General features: G+C 34.1%; 1 protein-coding gene and 1 long non-coding RNA gene across 2 annotated transcripts; one reads left to right on the plus strand and one right to left on the minus strand.

Moving 5' to 3' along the window:
* Positions 1 to 1,158: 1,158 nt before the first annotated feature.
* LOC109180327 lies at positions 1,159 to 18,274 on the minus strand. Its single transcript, XR_002054052.1, has 3 exons — positions 18,265 to 18,274; positions 16,870 to 16,876; positions 1,159 to 1,283 (listed from the first exon to the last, which is right to left on the minus strand). It is a non-coding gene; the product is annotated as an uncharacterized LOC109180327 (long non-coding RNA).
* Positions 18,275 to 21,905: 3,631 nt separating this feature from the next.
* On the plus strand, positions 21,906 to 23,159 carry LOC109180323 (dof zinc finger protein DOF3.4-like). Its single transcript, XM_019329833.1, has one exon. The coding sequence runs from the start codon at positions 22,254 to 22,256 to the stop codon at positions 22,971 to 22,973; it is 720 nt and encodes a 239-aa protein (XP_019185378.1). The 5' UTR covers positions 21,906 to 22,253; the 3' UTR covers positions 22,974 to 23,159.
* Positions 23,160 to 24,050: the final 891 nt, after the last annotated feature.

Below are 24,050 nucleotides of genomic sequence, written 5' to 3' on the forward strand. Positions count from 1 at the left end.
ATGCTCGTACGTTCTGTTATCTTTCTTTAATTATATAATTATTATTGAGAAAATCTTTGATTATTCACAAAAACTAATCTGCGCGGTCCCCCATGACGTTTTCTCTCAACACTCATCCCTCAAGTCAAACAATCTGCTCGCTGGTAAAGATGTTTTCTGTCTTAGCTATTCCTCCGCTTCCATATGTCTAGTCTTCTTTGATTTACAAAAAAAGTTTATAATTGTTATCTAATAAAAAAACTACATATATAGGGCTTGTTTAGTTATTACGGATTCGTCATCATCAAAACGTTAAAAAATAATTTGGTAAATGACGATTTGGAGTAGCAAATTTGCTCCAAATCGTTAAATTTCTACATGCTACAAATAGTAGCGTTTTACCATGACGTTTCGTGGAAAGATCTTTTTTTTTCTCAAAATGCCCCAATTTGTTTCAATTACATAGGAAACAAATTTTAAATCATAACTTTGAATTGAATAATAAGTACCATCAAAAGGTATTTATTGATTGACTAAAGTTCAATACGTTTAAGTTGTTTAATCGTGAAGTTTGGAGTTTTGAGAGCCTTCTTGAATGAGATTTTATCAAGATTTAATTGACTATGCAAACACCAATGCAATATGGAAAATATTGACCCAATTAGATTGTAATGACTCGAGTTCTAGGAGTTTAAATTGTTCAATCATGAAATCTGGAGTTTGAGGGTCTTATTAAATAACATGTGACCAAAATTGGAGTGGAAATACTAATATCAATGCAATTCGGATTATGAACCCACAATAGAGTTGGGCTTGGGCATAACACTTTGGATCCTAATTTGGCAATCATGGTCACACAGCTGCGTGAACCATAAATAAAAATATATATTTTTTATATACTAAAAGTATATTATTTCTATGCATGAAATATATTATTTGAAAGTATATTATTTTATATATTATTAAAATAATGTACATTCAGTATACAAATAATGTATTTTCGGTATATTAAAAATGTACCTTGTATTTTCAATTTTAGCATAATGTTGATATAGAGAAGTTTTAGAATAAATAGGCACCAACATCAATTTTAGCATTTCGCTTTCTTCTTCGAGCCAGTCTTTTTTTGGCCGGAAAAGCTTTTAATCGGAATTTTGACAGGAGGTGCGCTGGACGAGCATAAAGAGAAGTGTAGTTCGGAGATTTCTAGGCCCTCCGATATCTCAAGCTCTCCTTACACAAACGGCCAGATGTTTTCAACCGGAATTTTGGCCACCTGAACCCTAATAAATCGCCGATGACGACTTGGACGAATGAGTTTAAGTATGCTTTGGAATGTGTGCTGCTGCGACGGATTCGCCGGAAGAAATGAATTTGCCGGAGAAGAAGGAAGAGATGTGAAATGACTAAAATTACCCTCATTATTTAACTGTTAAAAATTTTCAGCGATTTGACCGGAGTGACCAAAATTAATAAAAATTACATAATCAAGATATTAAATTGAAACTTTTGAAAGTCATGTGCTAAAATTAACAAAGTCCCTATAGTCATATGATAAAAATTGAAATTTTCTCTTTTTGCACATATTGATTGTGGACGCAAGTTGATATTGGATTACTTGGCTTAATCATTCTTGACACCCATTCAAATGATGTTCTACAAAATTCTAGAGATGAGTGTGTTAAAGTAGCTAGCTTGAGTGCTTGGCTTTGGCTACATCAATTATAGTTTATTTTGTTTGTGATTTCCACGTGTCAACAAAATTGCAAATTTTTGTAAATAAAATAATAATAATAATAATCACAATTACGCAGTAATCATAGTAAAACACTCTTGATTATTGCTGGAAACGTAAACATTTGATTGTCCAACAATTGAGATGCATGTATGAGGACTAATACGGGATTAGGTGGTGGATTAACGTGTACTTTGATTAAGACTGTGAGTACCATTATTAATGTTTTTTAACAGGAACACATGCAGACAACCACGAAATGAAATCACAGAAGATTATTGATTTTATATTTTTGTTGCCAGGTCAATTGCGCTTCCTCTTGTTTTATAGTCGTAATGAGTGACCTAATCATGAATTGAAACATTATTTGGTCAAAGGGCTTCTATTTGCTTTTAAACTCTTATATTATGCCAAGAACCTGTAGTCTAATGACACTCGAATTGCATTCTCATATGGAAGAGAGTGAGTTTGAGCTTCAGTGGAGGCGACATTAACTCTTTGTGCTTCAATTGATTGACATTGTAATAAAGTCAGTAGCATTTCTAAATTTTTTAAAAAGTGCAGTTAAACCTTCAAACATGTCAAATTAAGACAATGAAGCCCAAGAATCGATGACCTGTTAGGACGAAAATCCGACGGCCAGATCGCCTTCCTTGGTGGACCGAGATGGCTACTCTGTCGCCGAATTTTTGACTGGTCTTAAATGACATGTAATAACAGGTTATTTATCAATTTTTGGGCTTTATTGTATCAATTTGACATATTTGAGGGCTTAATTGTACTTTTTAAAAATTTAGGTGCATAATTGACTTTTTGATTTAAAGTGTAGGGGCCTATTTGATCCTTTTAATTCGATTCTCTTTTAATGAGTATTATAATGTTAATTATTATGTATTGTTATGTTAAATCTAAGTGTATGATTGTAAATAAGCTATATGGTATGTTTGGTAAATAACTATTAACTAATTGAATTAGTCAAATTTGACTAGTTGATAATAAAATAAAACAATAATGAGAGTGTATAAATAAAGAACTCGAACACAAGTTGGGAAATTCAATCATAAAATATAAGTAGACAAATATTAAAAATGTCAAATTATACTAAACAAAATATTGGCCTGTTCTTAATAATCTATTGTCCTTGGATTCCCTCTCCGGGATAGGCGGAGTGTTGGCACGACAACCTAAATTTTGAAACCACCAAAGTGAAGATTAATTAAGAAAAGTAAACATGAAACCCTTTGACTACAGTTTTAACTTGTTTTGGCATCTTACTCTTCTTATTTGACTTTTTGTTTTAGCACAGTCAAGCAGAATAAAGAAATGTTGCATATGCAAATAGTTTGTACGTAGTCTCGCTTTACTCTCAATTTCTGACGTATTGATTTACCAATAATTTTAATATTCCCTCATTTCTTTTTGTTGGATCTCAGTGCTTGAGTGCTTAAGACTGATGTAAGTTAAATATCTTTAACTATAAAGTTATTTAATTATTTAATTGTTATATTTTATTTAAAATTAACTGGTAATAAGTAGGTGTATACACTACTACAGAAATGATATACTACGTCACTTAATAGAAGGTGGTTTTTTAAATAACCGCCTTCTATTATATTTTGTTATACTACGACACATAATAGACGTCGGTTTTCTAAATAACCGTCTTCTATTATATACTACGACACATAATAGACGGCGGTCTTTAAATAACCGTCTTCTATTATATACTACGACACTTAATAGACGGCGGTCTTTAAATAACCGCCGTCTATTATATACGGCGTCACTTATTAATAGACGGCGGTTGTTAAATAATCGCCTTCTAATATATATTTACGTCACTTAATAGACGGCGGTTTTAAATAACCGTCTTCTAATATATATTTATGCCACTTAATAGACGGCGGTTTTAAATAACCGCCGTCTAATATATATTTACGTCAATTAATAGACGGCGGTTCTTAAATAACCGCCGTCTAATATATATTTACGTCACTTAATAGACGGCGGTTGTAAATAACCGCCTTCTAATATATATTTACGTCACTTAATAGACGGCGGTTTTAAATAACCGGCTTCTAATATATATTTACGCCACTTAATAGACGGCGGTTTTAAATAACCGCCGTCTAATATATATTTACGTCAATTAATAGACAGCGGTTCTTAAATAACCGACGTCTAATTTATATTTACGTCACTTAATAGATGGCGGTTGTAAATAACCGCCTTCTAATATATATTTACGTCACTTAATAGACGGCGGTTTTAAATAACCGCCTTCTAATATATATTTACGTCACTTAATAGACGGCGGTTCTTAAATAACCGTCTTCTAATATATATTTACGTCACTTAATAGACGGCGGTCGCCGTGTAAAGGTGTGGTGCTCCATTTTTTTGGGCATTGTACGAGGACCGTATGTGCATACGACTAATTTTATTAAATTTTCCTAAATCAATATTATTCATTAAGCTTAATAGTTTCTTAATCCAAGAAAACATAGTATTTTCTAATTATATACATGTGCACGTATATTATGTTCCTACATAGCATAATTAACCATCTCCCTTGTGGTCGCAAATTATGCTGTGCAACCGAATGCACCTTGCAAGGTGCATACGGTTGCAAAACGGCGCCGTTTTGGTTAAAAAAACGCGCGTCCCACTTAAAGAAGAAATCAGGTTCGATTCCCGGCAATAACATTTTTATATATCCAGAAATTCATAACTATATAACCACAATTTCATAACTATATATCCACAATTTCATAACTATATATCCACAGTGAATGAATGAAGTAAAAATCCACAATGAATGAATGAATGAAGTGAAAATCCACAATGAATGAATGAATGAAGTGAAAATCCACAATGAATGAACTAAATATCCACAATGTATGATTGAACTAAATATCCACAATGAATGAACTAAATATCCATAAATTCATAACTATATAACCACAATTTCATAACTATATATCCACAATTTCATAACTATATATCCACAGTGAATGAATGAAGTAAAAATCCACAATAAATGAATGAATGAAGTAAAAATCCACAATGAATGAATGAATGAAGTAAAAATCCACAATGAATGAACTAAATATCCACAATATATGATTGAACTAAATATCCACAATGAATGAACTAAATATCCATAAATTCATAACTATATAACCACAATTTCATAACTATATATCCACAATTTCATAACTATATATCCACAATAATGCTATTGCTGAGAGTCGAACCTGATTTTTTTTTTAAAAGTAGGACGCGCGTTTTTAATCAAAACGACGTCGTTTTGAACCGTATGCACCATGTGCATGGTACATTCGGTTGCATAACATAACTATTGCCTTGTGGTTTGATGGTATCCGGTATGGACCTTCAAAAAGGCAGGCCCGGGATCGATTCCCATCCCAAGCGTAGGTCGGAATATTGTTGATAAAAATGATCCTAGGCCTTACATTGCAACCTGGGCTCAGGGCCTTGAGCCCGAACCATAGGCAGCCCTATGTATAGTCTACATATGAATAGATGGTGGTTCCTTAAGAAAAGCGAGTGCCGTGTGTTTTAGAAGTATACACCGAAACACGGCGGTTCAAATAACCGCCGTAGAAAGTTTTTATTTACAAAGGCAGTCACTTACACGGCACTTCAAGAACCACCGTGGTAAGTGTGTTTTGTAGTAGTGATATTACCATTTAACCACATCTTTCCCGAGTAACTACAACGCCACGTATCAAATCAAACCGGGACTGAATTTGACTGACGCCCAACACTTCCTACCTCGTCGTCTGTTTTTAAATTTTAAAAAATGTCTTTCTTGTTTAAATTTGACCGATTAATAAACACAAGAGTTGAGTCTACCACTAAAAACAATTGAAAACAATGCAGGTAGAAAGCTGAGGGGAACAGAGATGGAATATATGCACTCAACTAACTCAACCATCACCATTTACTAGGGCATGGGGGCATGAGGAGATTTTTGGACCCATTACACAAAGGCAGACACATTTAATGTGAGCTCACACATATTTTTCCCACCCTGTCTTTATTAGCTGTTACATACGTTGTTGCGGATGACAAGAAATCCTATGCCTTCCATACATTCTCATGAGTTCTTCAACCAAGCAAGACTAATCACTTTTAAAAGGTTGAATCCCGAATTTTAAGGATTCTCACTCTGACCCGACAGAACATTTGGAATGATGTAAATTACGGAGGTTTAATAATGACTCAGCAAATGAATGCTGGTGCGCACAAGAAATCTGTCAACTTTAGACATAATCCTCATACTATCGATGCCAAGGTTCGAACGTTGGTCTCTCCTTCCAAATACTGGCTACTAAACGAGTAAGCTAAGTCCATGCGAGTAATGAGAGAAATTTACTTCTCTAGCATATGTACGGGTAAACTTGTTCTTATGTAATAGTCGATAAATCACATAAGAAAGATAAATTACATTATTAAGAAGACTCTATATAACAGACTCGACTAAAAAGATATTATTGACAAAATTAAACTTGTAACTTTCTAATACAATAATAATTACATTTCATCTAGTCGATCACTTATTTTTTACAAGGGTCATGACTTTGTTTTGAGCAAAAGCAGGCATTTAAGATGGAAGAAACTTTTCAAAAGTTAAGCCCATTTGTTGAAAAGCTCTTTTTATTTCAAAAGTATAGTAGTGCCAATTCATCTTTTTGCTAAAGATTTGCACTTTGGGATATGCGAATGTATAATGGTTGCTTTTCTTTCTGTTTGCTAGTCTAGCATGCATTTTGAGCAGTAACTGATACTCAAGCTATATACATCAAATTTCAAATACTCAATAAATAAAACTTTATACATAAATTATAAACTATTAAGTTACTCTTATATTTAGTTTTGAAGTATTATTTTTGTCACATTTAATATAAGATTTTAATTTTTATAGGATCACATTAAATTTAGCTAGTCTAGCCAAATTTAGGGTAGAAACCAATCAAAATGCATCATATTTTTAATCCAAAATCATACATTTTCTTCCAAAAGTATTGAGAAATAGGAGAGTAAATCATACTAAGTTAAGAAAAATCATGTACAACAGACTCGACTACGAAGATAATCATGTTTTTTCTCACTCGACCACCCAATTTTGATATCGTTTTGACAAAATTGACAAATATGAAAGCCATACATGTATGCCAATAGTAACAAAAATAATACTTGAGAGCTAAATTTAGAAATGATCTAAGTGAGACCAAAAGTAAAAATAATTCTGAAATGATATCTTTAAACTTGCTACTTATATAGCTACATGTAGTTTCAAATCTTACTCAATCAAATTTATTCCTTGACGTGACGGGCGCAATTATTTTCTTCATGTGGATCCCTGTAAAAGTGTCTACATCAAATTTTAAATGTAAGAGTAAAAATTGAGAGTAGAGAATAAGAATAGAGAATGAGAGTACATATAATATTTTCCCAGACTGACACTACTCAATAACATGTTAAAATTGCTATTAGAGTTAATTACCGAAATGGTTCCTTGACTATAGTAAAATTACCAATTTGGTCCTTGACTATTTTTTTGACCAATTAAGTCCTTCAACTTTAAAAATCTTAACCAATTTGGTCCTCCGTTTGTTTGACCGTTAGTCAACCGTTAACTTGGGACCATTTTGGTAATTAACTTTAAGGATCGACAATTCGGTTCAGTTTTCTAGAACCGAACCATACCAAACTAGTTAGATTCGGTAATATACCGAACAACCGAACGGTAATAGATTCTTGTATATCGAACGGTTCGGTAAAAACTCGAACCAAACTGAATTGTTCGGTAAAAACTGAACCGAACCAAATACCGTTTGAACTTTGGATTGCTATTTTGTTATATATTAGACTTTGAATATGGACTATGTAAACATCATAACACATAATATAGAACTTTTGATAACAAACCATAAAAAAATCAAATAAAACATTTACGAGAGATACCCGTGAGAATATGAGCTGAACGGCAGAGCAAACAACAAGTGACTTGGATTTATTTATTTATTTATTTATTTATTATTATTATTATTATTATTATTATTATTATTATTATTATTATTATATTAAAAAAATCAAACGGTATTTGATTCAGTTCAATTTGTTACCGAACAATTCAGATCGGGTTTTTTATCGAACCGTTCGGTATACAAGAATCCAATATCGTTCGATTATTCGGTATATTACTTCGGTTCGGTTCAGTACGGTTTGATTCGAGAAAACTAAACCGAATTGTCCACCCCTAAAGTTAATTACCAAAATGGTCCCTTAACTATAGTGAAATTACCAATTTGGTCCCAAGTTAACGGTTGACTAACGGTCAAACTAACGGAGAACCAAATTGATTAAAATTTTTAAAATTGAGGGACTTAATTGGTTAAAAAAATAGTCAATGACCAAATTGGTAATTTCGCTATAGTCAAGGGACCATTTTGGTAATTAACACTTCGCTATTATTATTCGTAGTAGTAGTATTATCATAGTCCAATTAAATATTACAATTAACACGTGTGTGGACTTCAAAGTTAAATTGCCACCTATAATTATTATTGCTTTCAAGTGCGTACGTGCCTTTTCTTTTTTGCGACATCCCCCAACTTTGGATTACCTGTTTCCACTCACAACAAAAATTTAACCATTTTTTCATCTTTATTTTCCACCAACTTTTGCCCTCTATTTCTTGGGTAGCTATAATGTGATGCTCACATTTCAAAAGCTTACTTTGTTGGTAGCCACAAAATATAAGATTCAATGCTTATTAATCTCCTCCAAATCTCTAAAGTAGAAGCAATATAATGGAAGCTCCTAGGGATTATTATGGATCTCAATTTTAGCTCAAAATTGATGAACTGGTCTAATAAGACCAACAAAATTTTAGGAATATGGTCAACATATTTTAATCCGATAAATATGAAATTGATAAGTTCGGTTGGCCTAAACAGGCTAGCTCAATAACCTAAGTCACTTAATGCTATTTTTTGTTACATAAGTGATATGGAACAAAATATACATTGAGTTTATATGTAAGTTCATACTTAGTATTTTTTAATTAAATTTTAATAAATTTATTACAAAATAAAATATTTTTATGAAAATAAATAATTAGTAATAAAAAAACTTACTATAAATATTATATTATAGTTTAAGTATATTAATTATTTTTAGTTGAAATTTGAAAATGAAGATTTATATTGATTGAATGATATATAAGTTTATATTTATTAGTGTAAATGTGCTAATGTACTAAAATTAAAAGTTTAGAACGTCTATTTAAAAATGTTAAAAGTTTTAGTTGAACCCGCCTAATAAGTCCGACAATCCGAGATTTAGGATTAGGGCAAAAAATTTTAAACTCGACCAAAAAAAAAAACAACAACAACAACAATTAACGCAAGTCTATAAGCCCGACAACTTAATAGGGTTAGCACAAAATTGAACATGCTGGACCAAATTGACATCCCTAATTAGGGTGCAATCATTTTTAAGAAGCGAATCAAAGAGTTGAAAGAAACCAAATGTTTTTAAGAAAATCATATTTTTGTTTCACCGTGTCTTTCTAATGCGATTTATTTCTCCTGTGTAGTTTGCATGTTATTACACAATAACAAGATTTACTAATGCACACTCCTAAATATAGTGACTACGAGTTTTCCACGTTATCCCAAAAAAAAAAAAAAAACCATATTTTGATAAGTATTTTTACATTTTTAAAAATTCAAACAATTTGGTCGAACTATATTTAAATGTTTATATTAATTTATGTTTTATTATGGATATTGAATTTTGATTTTTGTGACTTATCTTGAATTTTGTTGAAATAATGATTAAAAAGGCAATGGTGGGCAATCATAGATAATTGGCCATCACTATTATTAGGAGTTGACTTGAGAGCTAGAGTGTAATATCTTATTTAGTCTATATTTCACCCAATATTGTGTTTGATTGTACAAGTTGAAATGTCATGAATGAGATGTTTAACAAGTAAATAATATTAGATAATGAATTGTCCGTTAATATTATTAACTTAGTGCTTTTGGAGACTTTGAATGCAATTAGCTCTAAGAAAATACTAGAGTAACATTACAAAATCATAAATTGGATTTGGGTATCTATGTATGGAAATCTTTTACATACACATCTTTCCTAAAATATTAAGAATTACCGGACATAATCGTAAGGTCAATAGTTCCAAAGTGTTGCCTCATACCCGGTGTTGATGCATCTCCATGCATGGCCATTGAATATTTAAATGCCTTTAATGGTGTCTGGAACATGTATAAAAGATTCGGGTTTCACATTTAGATCGTTCCATGATATTGTGATTTATCTTTTTAGAAGGAGGCTCAACACCGTTAGTACAAGAGGTCACATTTGTTGCCACTCAACAAATTATCACATCAACGGCTACCACATAACATATAGGCCCTGTTTGGTAAAATAGTTAGTCTATCAGTTAATTTTGGCTAATTTGATCACTATTAACTGTTTGATTTGGTTAAATTATCAATATGAATATTTGATTAATTAGCTTTTTATAACAACTTAGTGGTCAAAAATGCTAAAATTCAAAAAGCTACTCAAAGTAGCTTTTTGAGAAAGTCATTTTGTATGTAATCAGGTAACAACTAACAGCTAATTTACCAAACGTTTTTATACAATCAGCTAATGCTAGTAACTAGTCAAACTCACTAACACAATCAGCTAATAGCCATTTACCAACCACCCCATACCCAAACTGAATAAAGCAATCATCTATCCATCACTCTACATGATGAATTGGGGGGATAAACTAAAAAAGTCCGGATAGATCAGACACTGAATTTGGCACCTTGCTTTAATTACAGCATAATGGCACTACACCTTTAAAGCATTAGGAATGCTTCACCTTTTGTAAAGATGGCATGGCATTATTAGGAACAATGAATGAGCAGTCTCCTTGTGGAAAGTCGGCAGCTACCTCTAACCTCTTTATTGATAGAATGGGGAAATATAATAGCAGCTTCATCAACTACTGGGTTTCTGGGCTTTTACTGTTCCACAGATTCTCTATATTGGGCTGACATTTTGTGAATTAAGGGAAGACGTTAAATGGAATAAAATGTATCCAAGTTCTGTCCCATCAATATGGATTTGGACCAAACTTGTTCTTATAACTTGGACCGATCCATTGTCTTATTTACGTTTTCCAACATCTACTATCTATCTACTATACTAATAAAAGCCCAAGAGAGTTAGGCCTATAATGGGTAGAAAAAATGGCGGTCACAGATTTTAATCAAATGAATGACTCAGATTGATTAAAAGATTGATCAGATTTAAATTTTACACTAAAATTTCTTAAAATACCCACACACCGTTACTAATTCCGTTAAAATTTTAAGAATTGCCGTTAGTTCACCGTTAACTTACTCATTGATTTCAATAAAAAAAAGTCTTAGGTTCGAACCCCATCCCAATCAAAGTTGGCATAATTAGTACTCTATTTTACTCTTATTAAATTATATAAATAATAATTTAGTAGTTACAACAAAAAATAATCCATATGCATTTCTTTAATTTAGAATTATGTGTCCACAATGCCTTTATTAAAAAAAAAATTATTCATTATCAACAAATTAAATAAGAAAAATAATTTTATTAGTTATATTGTCTTTATTTTTCTTCAATATAAAAATTCTTTATATTCAAATTTATTAATTGATTATATTCGCTAAATTGTCCTTACAATGTCTTTATTCAGTGAAAAAAATTATTAATTATCAATAAATTAATTAAAAGAAATATTTTCATTAGTTATATTGTCTTAATTTTTCTCAAATGTAAAAATTTTTACATTCAAATTCATCAATTGATTATATTCATTACATTATCTATTATCTTTTTTGTGCACTATTTTTCTAATTAAATATCAAAGTTATAATACAAAATAATGCTATATATTTATTTACCAAGTATTTTATTAATACCATGAAAAAATTAAAAAAAAATATAATTAATAAAGCCAACCATATTAACTACTTGAAAGATTTTGTAACAAAGAGAGTATTCAAATCACACAACAAATTGAAGTGAGAACAACCTCGCAATGTCCTTGTTTGACAATCAGCAGTTAACGGTTAGCGTTAGCGGATTTGATCAGCGAATTTATTTAATTATTAACATTGGGTAGAAAAAATGACCGCCAAATTATTAAATCAAATGAACGGTTCATATTGTTCAGGTTTTAATTTTTTTCTTTTAAGATTTTCTAATTTATCCTTAATTATATAATTATCCATTTAACTTTTCCGTTAATTCACCGTTAGTCTAATTCTAATATTAAAGTCTAATATAGAATTATAACTACACCATTAATCTAATTCTAATAACTACACCATTAATCTAATTCTAATATTAAAGTCTTAATAGAACTTAACCACAAATCCTAATGTCGGAATCTCCTCAAACAATATTAGTATATATATATATTTAATATTTTATGCCCTAATTTTTATTTGTTCTCCCTTATGTCCCGTATTTGGTTTCAACTATACCTATACAATTATTTTATTGACAATTATAATCAATCTTGACTATATTATCTTGCATTTGTAAACTTAGAATTACCTATTTAACTCGCACGGGCTTAGCTCAATAGTTTAGTGGGTAGTATTTGGGAGAAGAGACCAAGGTTTGAACCTCGGCGGCGGCAGTGCGGGAATTATGTCCAAAGTGGGCAGATTCCTTGTGCGTATCAGCATTTGGCCCTGTCTGCTGAACCATTGAGTCACCGTGATTTACAACTTCCCACAATGCTCTGTCGGGTCGGAGTGTGGGGGGCCCTTGGGGTTGGGGACTAAACCTTTGGGAGAATAATTACCTCCGTGATTTACAACTTCCCACAATGCTCTGTCGGGTCGGAGTGTGGGGGGCCCTTGGGGTTGGGGACTAAACCTTTGGGAGAATAATTACCTATTTAAATACGCAAATTCAACCTTCAATTATCTATGCATGAACAATTTCAATATAATCCTGCCTTAATATACTTTAAAGTACTTATTTAACAAAAAACCATTGGGCATTATCCTAATCGCGCAATGCGTGTAAAAAACTAGTTATTTGTATAAAAGATTACTTGTTCGGCAAATTATGCTGTGCATCCGTATACACCATGTATGGTGCATACGGATGCAAAAACGACGTCGTTTTAATAAAACGCGCATCTCCCCTTAAAAAAAAAATCAGGTTCGATTCTGTTAGATATATTAAATATAATATATTTAATATAATATATATTAAATATAATATAATATATCTATAATATATATTAAATATAATATGTATATATATTATATTTATATATATTGAAGAGAGAGAGAGGAATAGAAGTAAATGTTTATTACTTCACTTGATGATTATGAATAAACAAAAGCCACATATTTATAGTGAAAGAGAAAAGCAACAATGCTAAAGTTTAGGAAGTAATTAGAGGCCATGATTCCATGTACTTCATTTCACGTAGTGCTATGCATGCATCCACGTTCGCACACCTCCTTTTATTTTTTAACAAATTAACTGCTAACTACTTGGTTTAATATATTACTAATAATAATAATAGCATTATTATTATTATAACATTGCCTCCTTTAAACCAAGTTGGATATATTGGTCATCCCAATTTCCTTCTTCAATTTAAGAAATGTCTTCGTCTTCAAGTTGGATATACTGACTTGTATTTCGTTCTGTAAACACACTTCACTCCAATTGGCTTCTTTCCAGGAGGTAAATCTGTTAACTCCCAGGTACCATTCTTCTCAATGGCACGTATCTCCTCATCCATCGCCTTAAGCCAATGAGTTTCTGTAGCAGCCTCCTCAAAAGTTAAAGGATAACAATCTGCAAAGAGAGCAAATTGAACAATCTCTTCATCAGACAGGTCATTATCATGACCCAAAACATAATCTTGCAAGCGAGCTGGTAAGTGGCGCTCGCGCTGAGATCGCCGAACTGACGATTCTGGCTGTGAGGGAGACTGGACATTATCTGGAATCGGTTGCTCATCAACAATATTTTCAACAACAGGAATAACAACTGGACTTTCATCTTTAGCTAACCAATCCCAGGCACCATATTCATCAAAAGTGACATCACGACTTATAACAACCTTCTTAGTTTCAGGATTGTATAGTTTATAAGCCTTTGAAGCGTCACTATAACCAATGAATATGCACTTCTCACCTTTATCATCCAACTTCTTTCTCAATGGATCCGGCACGTGGGCATATGCCAAACGTCCAAAAATCTTGAGATATTTGATAGAGGGTTTTCTCCCACTCCAAGCTTCTTCGGGTGTCTTATCACGGACACTTTTAGTTGGACACCTATTCAACACATAGACAGCACAAGCAACAGCTTCTGCCCTAAAAGGTTTAGGCAGATCCTTGGATTTCAACATGCACCTCACCATATCCATGATTGACCTATTCTTCCTCTCAGCCACTCCGTTTTGTTGTGGAGTGTATCTAGCTGTCATTTGGTGCTGAATACCCTTTTCTTTCATAAAATTATCACAAGCAATATATTCTGTACCTCTATCAGTTCTCAAGATTTTTACTTCATAACCACTTTGCTTTTCAACAAAAGCCTTAAATTGTTTAAAAACATCACATGCTTCAGACTTTTGCTTCAGAAAGTAAACCCATGTTTTTCTACTGAAATCATCAATGAAAGTAATAAAGTACTTACGACCTCCATGTGAGGGAACCTCCAACGAACATAGGTCTGAGTGAATAATCTCCAACTGTTTTGTAGCTCTCCTTGACTTGCCCACGGGAAAGGGATCTCTATGCTTCTTCCCAATCACACAAATCTCACAGATACGATCAGGGACATTCACAGCAGGTAAATCAGAAACAAGTTCATTTCTCGCAAGATAGTTTAATCCAGAGAAATGGAAATGCCCAAACTGCATATGTCATAACCAATTATCATCACAAACTTCAGAATTAAAGCAATCAAGGAGAGTATGCTTAATTTTCAAAGGAAATAGTCGATTTTGGGACATATTTACCTTTGCAATCAAAACTCCTTTAGCATCTTCAATGGTACAACACCCCTGAGCAATATGTATCTTATATCCTTTTTCTGACAGCTGACCCATACTCAACAAATTTTGGTCCAGTTCAGGAACATAGAACACATCGGATATAAAATTTTGAGTACCATCCTTCAACTGAATAGAGATTTTACCTTTTCCCAAAATTGGCACCTTTGACTTATTGCCAAATGTCACTTCAGACCGGATTGATTCATCCAGTTCAGAAAACAATTCTTTCTTACCACACATATGGTTACTACACCCAGTATCCAAGAACCATATGTTTTTATCTGCAGAAAAACTATCACTGGCCAAAAGTAAGGTTTCAGAATTCTCACCAGACTTTTCAGCGGTATTTTCAGCAATGTTTGCTTGATTTCCACGATTGTTGTCCTCATTATACCAACAATCTGCAATCTTGTGCCCATACTTGCCACAATTGTAGCAATGAAATGGAAATTTACCTTGTTTGGTATTACCTCCACCTCTTCCTTGGTTGGAGTTACCACGTCCTCCTCCTTGGTTGAAGTTACCACGACCTCTTCCACTAGAACCTCCCCTTCCTCTTCCACGACCTCTACCAGATCCTCCACCTCTTTGATTAGTGCCAGTCACATTAAGGGTGACTTGGCTCTTCAAAGCTTCTTCTGCTAGTGGTTCCGATTTTGACGCAATCCTGTCAATATGACTTTCTACCATACCTTTCAGCTCTGCAATTGATAAGAGCTCGGTTTTGTGTGACTCTGTTATTGAAGCCACCACATGGTCATACTTCATCGGCATAGTTCGAAGAACTTTTTCAACCACTGCACCATCTTCAATCGTATATCCATATAGCCTCATCTTATTCACCATATCAATAAGACGAGTGAAATACGCATCTACTGTTTCTGTAGAGGTCATCTCACAATTATCGTACAACCTTCTCAACGACTGCAACTTAGACTTCTGTGCCCGATCGACTCCTTTGTGTGACACCTTTAAGATGTCCCAAGCTTGTTTTGCTGTTTGAGCACGAGCTAATGTCCCAAAAATGGAATAATGAACACCTTGGTGAATCTGACCCAAGGCCAATTTATCTCGCCGTATAGCGGCTGCATCAGCTCCTTCGGGTAGACCGGGATCAACAAAGCTCCAAAGATTTTGAGCTTGCAAATGTGTGGACATCATAATTTGCCAATAATTGTAATCGAGTTTCCCGTCCAATTTGGGACCCGTCCATACAATATTGAAATTTGCAGCCATATTTCACTATGGGAAATATCTCGGGGTTGAAAGGTTGACTGGCTCTGATACCAAATGTTAGATATATTAAATATAATATATTTAATATAATATATATTAAATATAATATAATATATCTATAATATATATTAAATATAATATGTATATATATTATATTTATATATATTGAAGAGAGAGAGAGGAATAGAAGTAAATGTTTATTACTTCACTTGATGATTATGAATAAACAAAAGCCACATATTTATAGTGAAAGAGAAAAGCAACAATGCTAAAGTTTAGGAAGTAATTAGAGGCCATGATTCCATGTACTTCATTTCACGTAGTGCTATGCATGCATCCACGTTCACACACCTCCTTTTATTTTTTAACAAATTAACTGCTAACTACTTGGTTTAATATATTACTAATAATAATAATAGCATTATTATTATTATAACAGATTCCCAGCAACAACATATGAACTAAAATTCCATAATCGATGAACTATAATTCCATAATCTAATCTATGAACTAAAAATTCCAGAATGAATGAACTAAAATTCCATAATCTATAAACTAAAATTTCAGCATCGATGAACTACAATTCCATAATCGATGAACTATAATTCCATAATCAATGAACTATAATTCCATAATCTATAAACTAAAATTCCAGAATAAATAAACAATATAATGTTGTTGCTGAGAATCGAACCTGAATTTTTTTTAAAGGGGAAACGCGCGTTTTTTAATAAAACGACGTCGTTTTGGCATCCGTATGCACCATGCATGGTGCATACGGATGCACAGCATAACTATCCTACTTGTTCTCCTTTACATATAGATTTAGTCCAATAGTTATGCTATGGATTAGGGTCTACTTTCAAGGTGGATCCGAATTATATTTACAATTTTTGAATTCTATATTCACAATTTTTGAATTTTATATTCACATTTTTAAAACTGAATATTCACAACCAATGATTTTTTTTTATTTTTAAAAAAACTATTGAAATCAACTCAGTGAGTAAAGTAATTGTGAATATAGAGTTATGAAATTATGAATTTTGGGTTATGTAATTTTGTGTATTGAGATCTAAAATTGTGAATATTCAGTTCTAATATTGTGAATATAGAGTTTAAAAATTGTGAATATAACACGAGTCCACCTTACAAGATGGACACAAGTCCACATCATAATTTGCCGATTTAGTCATAAACTTCATTCCAAATATAACACTTTAAATTAAGATAATTAAATAATGGATTTAACACACATGGCCCTGTTTTGGTAACATAATTAACTTATCATTCAATTTTGGCTTATTTGACCACTATTAACCATTTGATTTAATAGGTTAAATAACCAATATAAGTGTTTGATTAATTAGTTTTTCGTAACAGTGCACTTATTGCTCCAAAATACTAAGGAGGTCTTTCGTAAATAGATGTTAGCTATTAGCTGATTGAGTTAGCGGGTTTGATTAGTTGATAGCATTAGCTAATTGTAGAAAGATGTTTGGTAAATTAGTTGTTAGTTGATAGCTGATTACATGTAAAATGATTTTCTCAAAAAGCTTATCGAAAAAACTACTTTGAGTAGTTTTTAATTTTAGCATTTTGGAACAATAAGCTGTTACAAAAAGCTAATTAATCAAACACTTATTGAATGTTTGGCCAAGTCAAAAAGCTAATAGTGGTCAAATAAGCCAAAATTGGCTGATAAGCTAACTATATTACCCTTTCAAAAAAATATATATATATTACCAAATAGCTAGGGCCTAACATTATATTCAAAAAGCTGCTCAAAACAGTTTTTTTGATCAATTTTTTTTGAGAAAATCATTTTGTTATGCAATCACCTATCAGCGTTAGCTAATTTACCAAACATCTTTCTACCAAACACCCTCTTAAATATATATAATTAGATTGCTCTCAATTGAGCTCATCACATAGATTTTTTTAGTACAGTTTATCTCTACTATATGATTTACAGACTATTACATATAAGTATAGTTTACCCGTATACACATCTTTAGTAGTAGCGAGTTCCCATGTCACCCAAAAATTTGATAATTAAAAAAAGAGAGAGAGAGAGAGAGAAAAGAAGCTAGGATAGTATTTTACTATCCATTAATTATTGAGTAACTCTATTGAAATAAATGGTGTACGTGCTATTTAAGATTCATAATTATAAGTTTACTCAATTAAATAGCGCGTGGGAATTAAAGAACAGAAGCCGTAAGAGTTAGGTAAACGGTGGATTTGAATTCTCCATTATTATATTATGATATGATATGATTATGATATTATCCCATGCATGCAGGTTAACATGCCGGCTTTGAAATTTCAACGGATATCCAAGTTGATAACTTCAATATACCCAGGAAAGCAATGGATACATTGCTGGGATTTTGTGATAAAGATGAAGCAATGGCTACATTGCTGGTTACAATAATAACCGTAGTCCAATAATTGGATGTGGCAATTCACATGGTATGCAAGAAAAGAAGCTAATAAGTTGCATATGAGTAACTATAGCCAAATTAGTTAGACTAATGATTTGAATAATTACAAAGTTTTAAGTTTTACTCTTTGTGAAAGTGATTTATTGGCCTTCTAGTTCACAAGGCAAATACACACTTTCAACTAATGACTACATGCATGTTTTTCTCGTGATTCAAAAACTATTGAATTTGCATTATGCTTACATTTCCGTTGTTATCACCCATCATGTGACTGCTATAAGTAGGTGAACATTAATCATTTAACCACATCCCTCAATAGTAAGCTACAACGCCACGTCTCGAATCGAGCGGGTGTTGAACTCAGCAAATTCGACTAACGCCCAACCATCCTCCTCCCTGTCACGATCTAGTTGACACGTCTCGAATCGAGCAAAGGCTGAACTCAGCCAAACCGGTCAATCCCCAACACCTACCGAAACCTAATTCTACGTCCAAACATGGGCTGAATTCGGCCAACTCAGCCTAGGCTGAACAAAAACAAGTACCATATTGTGAATGGGGTTTTATGTTTATGTTTAAAGGAGGAAAGAAAAAGGAAATGGAAGGGAATCATAGTGACTCCAAGAAGAAAAAGACAAAAAGAAGGATTGTGAGAGACTAGAGAGTGTCCTAAGAAGAGAGGAGAGGAGAGGGAAAGCTTAAGGCAGATGAGAGAGGAAGAGGGTAAGGTACACATAGATGTGGAGATTGTCGAGCTATTATTGGCAAAGGGCAAATCCCATGTCTGAAAACGCAGCATCACGGCATCCGGCACACAAGACCAGCGTGTGTACTTTGAAAACGACTCCACCAAACCGGAGTGCAACAACAACAGTCAAACATATGCTACAGTTTTAGCTAGCCACCTAGCTTGCCTTCCCTATACCACCCCATGACGCCGCGCGCGTGCCTATCAGAATCACCGACCGTTCCCTTCCTTTGACCCTGCCACCGCCCTGACACCTTATTCTCCCCGCCTTTGACAATATGTTTCTAAACATTGTCTGTCTCTCATCTCATCTCATCTCATCTGATATGCATGTGTAGATGAGATGAGAATGAAGGGCTGAAGGGATAGGGCGCATGGGAGCTACGGTGGGGGAGAGAACAGGACGGCCACGTGATTGGTGGCTTAGGGAATATAGGCGTACGGAGAGGGGCGGAGGGGGGAATCTGAAGATAACGACGGAGGAGGGGGCAATCCAATAATGGCAGCTCCACGCTAACCCGACAATCATCATATTATTGTCTGGTCTCTACTCATTCAATCTCATCTATCAGTCCACCCCATAAATCTTTTCCCTGTTCTTACACGCTCAACAGCCTTTGCTTTACTCCAATGCTCCATCTATCATAGCCTCTGCTGCCGTGGTCTATTAACCCTTTAATCTTTCTGGGCACCGAACAAATCACACAAGACAGATAAATCGCACTAAGAAAATGGATTCGATCAAGAGAATATATGGTGGTAAAATTTGAGTTGTAAAGTTATTTAATGAAAGAATAGGAGTTGTAATGAGTAGGCAGGAATTGGGCAGCATAATAGCAAGGGAATTGAGAACACTGCACACACACGAGGCCGGCCATGTTGCATGCCATATAACACTTATGGGGTATTGGGTAGGGACGGTAATTGAGTACGGAGCAGTACGCACCATATGTATAATTATAAATTATTATTATTATTATTATTATGAAACTGCGCCTAAATTTGAATTAAAGACAGCCATATTCACCATTATATATATATATAATACTATACTTCCTACTCCTAAAATAATTGTGTATATATAAATGTATAATAATAAACACTACTGCTCTAATGTAGTGTTCAGCCTCAAAACCTTAATACATGCATATATAGTGTTGTACTGTATATATACACCACTTCGTGCGGAGTTCCAGAATACACCAACCGTGATAACGATAAGCACTAACAGTATAAGGGAAACACACCACAATGAAAGGTAAAAATACACCATAAAATACACAACACACCCAAAAAAATATACCATATAACTCACCACACCTAATGATGTATTTCAAAACACTGTATGGTACTTTTACTCACACCTAATTGTGTGTTTTGCATACCTAATTTGTGTGTGTTTTGTGGTGCATTTCCTAACGTTGATGGTGTATATTTGCTTAATTATTGGTGACGCTGCACCGCCTCACGGAAAAGGTCAACCACACCTGAACATACATACATACATATATATATATATATATATATATATATATATATATATATATATATATATATATGTATGTATGTATGTATATATATGTGTGTGTGTGTGTGTGTGAAAAGTTGAAGGATATTGAAAAGATATGTTGATTTTATTGGGGTTTATTTGTGCAAGAGGCCTTTCTTAAAATAATTAATAGGATTGTACTATTTCTAGGAATATTTTTCCATTCTCAACTTATTCCCTGAATCAAACATGCTTCTTGTAATTGTATAGAAAATGCTTTAAGCTAAGTATGCTCAAATTAGAGAAAATAACTAATACAGAGTAGTAAAAATGATTTTTTTTTTTTTAAATAACAAAGTAAAAATGATAATGTACCCTTTCACTTTGTTGAGGATTTTCACAATAACCGTTATTTAATGCAAATTATTGTTAATCATTAATATCCTACAATAAAACAAACAATTACAAGTGTTGGATTTAATACCAGAGTCATTTGCCAATGACACTTACCGTCGAAATTCTTGATTAATGGAGGAACAATATCACCATTTTTGTTCAATAAGATACCAAAGTGGTTGATTGACTCATTCCATACTAGAACTAATGCAGAAAACCCTTTGATAACAAAAATTTTTATTTTTCAATGATATTCTATGATCAAGACAATTGGTTGAATCCCGAGAAATCATTTCACAGAGAAGTTCACTGATATTCTTTTTTTAATAAAGCAAATCGACTTTGATTCTTGAATAATCCTCATCACTCCTGCTTCTATTGTAATAAAAGACAAAAGATTCAATTTTTATGTGGAGGGCCTTTGAAGATAACTCATACTATCTCAAAATATGATTTTGATATGGACTAACCTACTTGTTCAAATACAAGAATTAAGACTTGACACCAATCACCTGCCTAAAGAACAGGGAGCAAGAAGTCAACACTAATGACTAACCCCTTGGTTGAGGACGGGAAATAATAACTTAACACACAACCTAGCTTTGGATAGAAAAGAAGACGTGACACTAGCGACCTAATTAAGGATAATGAAACATATCCAACACCTCTTCTTTAAAAATTTATTATTAGATAATATATAATGTGGCATGTTAATATATAGACATTTTGATATGCATGTATGCATATATAGGGAAGGGAGTAAGAGCCGACCCAAACAATGGGTGTGTTTCGAGCCGTCTGAAAAATTAAGCGGCATAGCTCCCTCCATTTGCATCTTCCCTAAGCGCTAAGCAATAAGCAGCAAAACCCTGCAAAAGCTGCTCTCTCTATTCACACATAACCCTCACTGCTCAGAAACTGTTTCACTAAACACTACACACCATCTCTCTCCTCTCTCTAACCTCTCATCTCTATACATATATATAAATCCCACTTCTATATATGCTCCCGGCCACAAACCATAACTCTCAATCTCTTTCTTTTCTTGGGTTTCATTAATTCTATCATCACACATACAGACGATCGAAAACATGCCATCAGCTGATACCAGTGATCAAAGGCGCCCTGCCAAGCAGCAGCAGCAAGTGGGAGCGCCGCCGCCGGAGCCGGAGCACCTCCGCTGCCCGCGCTGCGACTCCACCAACACCAAGTTCTGCTACTACAACAACTACAACTTCTCCCAGCCCCGCCACTTCTGCAAGTCCTGCCGCCGCTACTGGACCCACGGCGGCACCCTCCGCGACATCCCCGTCGGCGGCGGCAGCCGCAAGAACGCCAAGCGCTCACGCACCATCCCGAGCTCCAGTTCCGGCACCGCGGCCGCCGCCGCCGCGGCGCACGCCTTCTCCCCCGCCATCTCCGCCCATGACTTCCGCCACTCCGCCGCCCCCTCCTCGTTCCTCTTCCCCCTCGGCTCCGATCACGCCGGTTCCGTACCCTTCCCCGGCGACATGGTGAAGCCTGGTTTGAACGTGTGCGGGAGCTTCACTTCCTTACTGAACACCCAGGGCCCTGGGCTTTTACTAGGCGGATTTGGGCTCGGGCCCACTATCGACGACATGGGCTACGGCTTCAGCAGAGCCGTGTGGCCTTTCCCAGGGGTCCCCGAAGGCGCCGGAAACGGAGGCGGTGCCGCCGTGTTGAGCGGCGGCCCTTGGCAGCTATCAACCGGAGAGAATGCCTTTGTTAACGGCGATTGTTTTGGTTTGCCAGATCTTGCAATTTCTACCCAGGGAACTGGAATGAAATGAAACAAATTAAACCAAAATGAAATCGTCTCTCATCTATAGAAATCGTTTTTTATTTAGGATTCGGATTTGTACGAGTTGAAATATGGTAGTTTGGAAAAGCCTAAGAGATCAAAAATCCTTGTAAATTTTCCAACTTTCTGGAGTTGTCTTGTACGGGTTGGAGTTTTATCAAACCTTTTTCTTCAACTCTATGGTGTAATGCTTAGCTTGTATGTCGTCTTCCTTAATTACCTCAATCAACAATACTTCTCTTTCTTATGTTAATCATTTGTTTAATTGTGGTTAAGAAGTCAAATCAATAATGTTCTTCCACCTCCGCACAAATCAAAAACATAATGGACCCCTCAATCAAGTGCACGGCAACCTTTCATGATCTTCTGTTGTCTTCCAGTCCAGGTTAATCATGTTAACAACAGAACTATCACTGCCATCTTCAAGTACTCCCAGACATGTCCGTGTTGATTAGGGTCCAAACTCCAAATAGTCAAAATTTACCGTTCAGTTTGAAATTTTGAAACTATACATTGATAAAACTCGAAGTTCACTTTTATGCTTTGTACTTGCATCAAGTTTACCATATAATGCTTTGTACTTCCAACAAGTTTACTATATTAGTTGTAACTCTCTTGCCACGGTTTTCAAGATTCGAATTCTTATATTATTAAATTCAAGCTTAGCTGGAGTAAGTTTAATAAATTTATTTAATTATATAATAATTTGAAATAATGAACATTTTATAACTAAATATTATACCGAGTAATAAAATTTAATATTATATCTTAATGGCTCAGTATTTTCAGACCAAACAAAGTAGAGGCAATAGGTGTTCGTGAAGCCTTGACATGGATTAAAGAGTCTCACCTTGACAACCTCCCGATTGAGAGTGACTGCCTTGTTAATGGCATCATACATGGACATGATACATCTTTCTCTTTTGATCTTATTCTTACTGGCATTAGAGAAATAGCTAGTTATTTTGATAACATTAGCTTTTTGTTTGTTAAACTGTCCGCAAATATAATTGTCCATTTGTTAGCGCGAGAAGCCTGTCTATGTCCGGTTGTATGGATTTTTCCA

This window comes from Ipomoea nil, unplaced genomic scaffold, assembly GCF_001879475.1.
Source record: "Ipomoea nil cultivar Tokyo-kokei standard unplaced genomic scaffold, Asagao_1.1 scaffold1026, whole genome shotgun sequence".
Taxonomy (NCBI): Eukaryota; Viridiplantae; Streptophyta; class Magnoliopsida; order Solanales; family Convolvulaceae; genus Ipomoea; species Ipomoea nil.